General features: G+C 43.4%; 1 protein-coding gene across 1 annotated transcript; it reads left to right on the top strand.

The window, feature by feature from the left end:
• The first annotated feature begins 396 nt into the window (after positions 1-396).
• On the top strand, positions 397-3,966 carry LOC122332460 (EF-hand calcium-binding domain-containing protein 14-like). Its single transcript, XM_043229780.1, has 3 exons — positions 397-703; positions 1,821-1,966; positions 3,887-3,966. The coding sequence occupies exons 1-3, from the start codon at positions 504-506 to the stop codon at positions 3,964-3,966; spliced, it is 426 nt and encodes a 141-aa protein (XP_043085715.1). The 5' UTR covers positions 397-503.
• The last annotated feature ends 214 nt before the right edge of the window (positions 3,967-4,180 follow it).

The following is a 4,180-nucleotide window of genomic DNA, read 5'->3' as shown; positions in this document are numbered from 1 at the left end:
ATCATTAGTACTGTACAATTAGTAATATACTTTAGTTTCACACCACTTTAGTTCCGTCATCTGAATCAGCACGTCATCAGCACAACAACACGCCCTCCTGTGTTCCTCCAATCAGGAGCGCTTCCTGGCAGGACCGGAAGGAGAATCATGTTCCTGCTGAGCCAGACAGATTTTGGTTCTTTAGTGATAATAAATGTGTAATGAAACGTTAAATATGTGTTTGCTTTATATTTGTGTCGTGACATCAGGTTCAGACGCGACAGGAAGAGTTCAGTGAACTAGTGAAGGGTTTAGTATGATGGACTGGAGCTGAAGCTAAAGCTAATGCTGGATTATACAGCTCCGCTTCTCCTGAAGAGTGTTAAACAGCGACGCGTTCGAGAACAGCAGGAGAATCCGCCCTCAGCCGTTCTGAGCGGCTCAGATGAGCTCCGGATACTGAAGCGGCTCGGTGACGGTAAACAGGCCGCTGAGCGCCGCAGAGACTCCGGAGCCGCTCGGCGATGAGCCCGCAGAAGAAGATGAAGAAGCGGAAGGAGCTCAACGCGCTCATCGGCCTCAGCGACAGCCGCAGGAAGAGCAAGCAGAGCGGCGGACACCGGCTGCTGAGGACCGGCACCGACACCGGCTCCGGTACCGAGAGCGAGACCGAGTCCGGGGCCGAGGAGCGGGGCTTCGGCGGCGGCCGCGGCCTTCTCGGGACGTGAGTGTGTTCAGAGACACGATACAGAACAAGTTTAGCGTCTCAGTGGCTTTGGTGCGTTTCTCATTCAGCCTCAAAATCTACAAAGAAGTGCGTTTCTCTTAAGAGTTCAGCAGCATAAAGAGCGCCACACAATGGGTTTCCTGCAGAAGTCTTTAGTTCATTGTCAAAATACACATCAGTGCCAGAAGAATGAAAAGTTCACAAACGAGATAAAAATGTCTTGTTGTCAATATTACAGTGCTCTGTTAGTATCAGCTGATGTAAACTATGACAAGAGTACTTATTGTACTTCAAAAAAAGAAGGCTGCACTTCTTATGTGTGCCATAACATTATTGTATGTGTGATATTGACTGAAAGAGACTGGATAGGATTCACAATTAGTCAAGTCATCTTTGTTTATGATGTTGTTTTTAAAATACAGATAATGTCAAAGCACTGAACAGTATCAAATAAAGTCAGTAATGTATAATAATCAGATTAAACGCTTCATTTTCAGTTAAAAGCGTGATGATTGAATGCAGAAGGAAGGCTTTATCACAGAGAACTGAATACATCTTCAGCAACATGACATTAGCAGCTCATCATGTAGGACACCACAGACAAACGTTCATGATCCGTTACATGACTGTCAGAAGTATGGAAAGCATGTTCTGTCGATTTAAATAAATTAGTTCAGTTATAAAAATGAAGTGACATTTTAACATTTCAAAAGTTAAAGGGACAAATATAGCAACCTCTTGAACAAACCTTATCTATATTCTCATCTAGTCATCTGTATATAGACCAGAGGAGACAGTGAGATCTCTTATACAGCGTCTGTAACACAACAGAGAGGAACCTGGCACAGAATCACCTCTGACCCCTGAAAGAAGTCACAACGTCCAGCTGGCTGGATGTTATCGAAGATGATCAGAACTGATGTTAAGAGCATGTTACACCAACAGTGATTTGAGTTGAAATAGCTTATGAACTCTAGTTTAAAACTAAAACATCTGCATAGAAATGCAGATCCTTGCAGTCAGTTTGTAGTCCATGAGAATGAAGAGCTGTGTGTGTGTGTGTGTGTGTGTGTGTGTGTGTGTGTGTGTGTGTGTGTGTGTGTGTGTCCAGCAGGAGCTCGGTCCAGTGCTGCTCTCTCTGTTATCCTCTGTGTGTGTTCGTGGTCCTGGCCGCGTGTGTCATGGCCTGCGCTGGACTCATATGGATGCAGATCGCCCTCAAAGAGGACCTGGACTCCATGAAGGAGAAGATCCACATCAGTACGTCAGACTCAGATTCACTAGAGCCTGACCCAAATCAGCTTTCTGGCCCGAACAAAACGATATCAAACACTGGGCTGAAGGCTGAATAACAGTCATGGTTCTTCACGTTCTTCCCCTGTGTATTTGATCAGTTGTTTGACTATATCTTCACTATTTCAATAATTAAATATCCAAAATGTGCTTTTTACAATTCATCTTACTTTTCAAAGAAAATAATAATAATGAGCAGATAGATGAGTTCATGCAGCTCTGTCAGAACCACGCAGTTCATGTGTGTTTAGAAAACTTAACCTACAGTTGATCAACTAATTATTTAAGATCCTCATCAGAGCGTGTGATGCAGTGCTAAACAGTCTCTGGTGATTTAATAATGTCTTCCTCAGACAGTTCATATTCATGTTTGCTGCATTGGTGCATCTCTGTTTAATGATGTCACGTCGTTGTTTTAGGTACAGCTTATGTAGTCTATTTATTTAGGTGCATCAATAAATTGAAAAGTTATTTCAGTAGTTTAACTTGTCTATTAAATTCAGTGCACACAGACCGAAGTAGTTTTAGTCTTTGGTTCTGAGGATTTTGGATCACATTTAACAAAACCTACCAATTCTCAATTAAAATCTCAACAAATTTGCATATGGTGACATACCACTGAGCTAATCAACTCAAAAACTGCAAAGCCCAAGACTGCTTGAAGTCCAGTGTTGGTTTCCTCAGAAAACCCAGCGTCACTGCGGCCCGTTTACTAAGACATTTGGGATCAATTCATGCTTCCTTCTTCTGGCCGTCTTTTTGAAGATGCTGATTTATTTCCCAGCAGGATTGCTTACCTGCCCACACTGCCAAAACACCAAAAGTTGGTTAAATGATGACCATAACTGGCCAACAAACTACGCCAGACCTGAACCCCACAGAGAGTCTGAGGTATTGTCAGGAGAAAAATGAAACAAGAAACCAAAAATACAGATGAGCTGAAGGTCACCGTCAAAGAAATCAGTTTCCACACCAACCTCAGCCCAGCGCCACCGAACTGATCTCCTCCATGCCATACAAAGAACTGAGGCAGTAATTAAAGCAAAATGAGCCCCTAAAAGTGCTGAGCACATGTACAGTAAATGAACATACTTCTCATAAGGACTCTTCACTAAAGGTTTTTTTATTGGTTTTTATGAAGTATTATAATTTTATTTGAGAATTGGTGGCTTTTTGTTAAATGTGAGCCCTAAATTGTCACAATTAAAATAACCAAAGACTTCAGTCTGTGTGCATTGAATTTATTTAATAGACAAGTTGAATTGCTGAAATAAACTTTTCCACAACATTGTAATCGATTGAGATGCACCTGTATTTGTACAAACACACAAAAAGAGTTTATAATAGTTTCCCCAGTGTCTGAATATTAGGTGCATGCCTGTAATTTTCTGCAGCTAATGATCACGATTCATGGTCACTTTAGATTCAGAAAATCTATGTAATCTCTCACATATTCATTAACCCCTTCATATAGACACACACTTCACCAGCTGATGAGTTGAATTCTCCTGTGAACAGCGTTTCGTTAATGTTTAGTTGATGTGTGAGCCAGTGGAGGCGCAGTCAGAAGCTGTCTTCTCATGAGATCCTGAAGCTCAGTGAGGACTCTGAGAGGCCAAACAGGTGAAGCTGGGCCAGGCTGGAGTGGAGACCGAGGCCTGGCCAGACTCTGGTCCAACTAGCGAGATCAACCCAGAGGTACTGAGTGTGTGTGTGTGTGTGTGTGTGTGTGTGTGTGTGTGTGTGTGTCCCGTTGTGTGGCATTGAGAGAAAGTGGTTTATGGTAAGGCATGCAGAAGATCTGGAGCAGCTCTTGTTATCACACACACACACACACACCCTCCCACCACGTGCCAGTCTCAGTGTGATGCTGTTGTGTCTCTGCAGCTCAGCCTCTGGACTCTGCTGTCAATCACCTGAAGACCAACATCAAGTCCTCCTCAGATCTGATCCTGCCCGCACCATAGAAGAGCTGCAGAAGGTGGAGTGTGTGTGTGTGTGTGTGTGTGTGTGTGGCATGTGTGTGTGAGAGAGAGAGGCTGTGTTTGTGTGAGAGAGAAAGAGAGACTGTGTGTGTGTGTGTGTGTGTAAGAGAGAGAAGAGGCTGTGTTTGTGTGTGAGACAGAAAGAGAGGGGAGCTGTGTGTGTGTGTGTGTGTGTGTGTGTGAGAGAGGCTGTGTT

The sequence above is a fragment of the Puntigrus tetrazona genome, unplaced genomic scaffold, assembly GCF_018831695.1.
Source record: "Puntigrus tetrazona isolate hp1 unplaced genomic scaffold, ASM1883169v1 S000000080, whole genome shotgun sequence".
Taxonomy (NCBI): Eukaryota; Metazoa; Chordata; class Actinopteri; order Cypriniformes; family Cyprinidae; genus Puntigrus; species Puntigrus tetrazona.
This window is presented reverse-complemented; position numbering and strand designations above follow the sequence as displayed.

Excerpts from the sequence above, each read along its gene's own strand:
- LOC122332460 (XM_043229780.1), top strand. The coding sequence starts at position 504 with ATGAGCCCGCAGAAGAAGATGAAGAAGCGGAAGGAGCTCAACGCGCTC. Across the intron at positions 704-1,820 it reads GGCCGCGGCCTTCTCGGGAC|GAGCTCGGTCCAGTGCTGCT; the intron begins GTGAGTGTGTTC and ends TGTGTCCAGCAG. Across the intron at positions 1,967-3,886 it reads GAAGGAGAAGATCCACATCA|CTCAGCCTCTGGACTCTGCT; the intron begins GTACGTCAGACT and ends GTGTCTCTGCAG.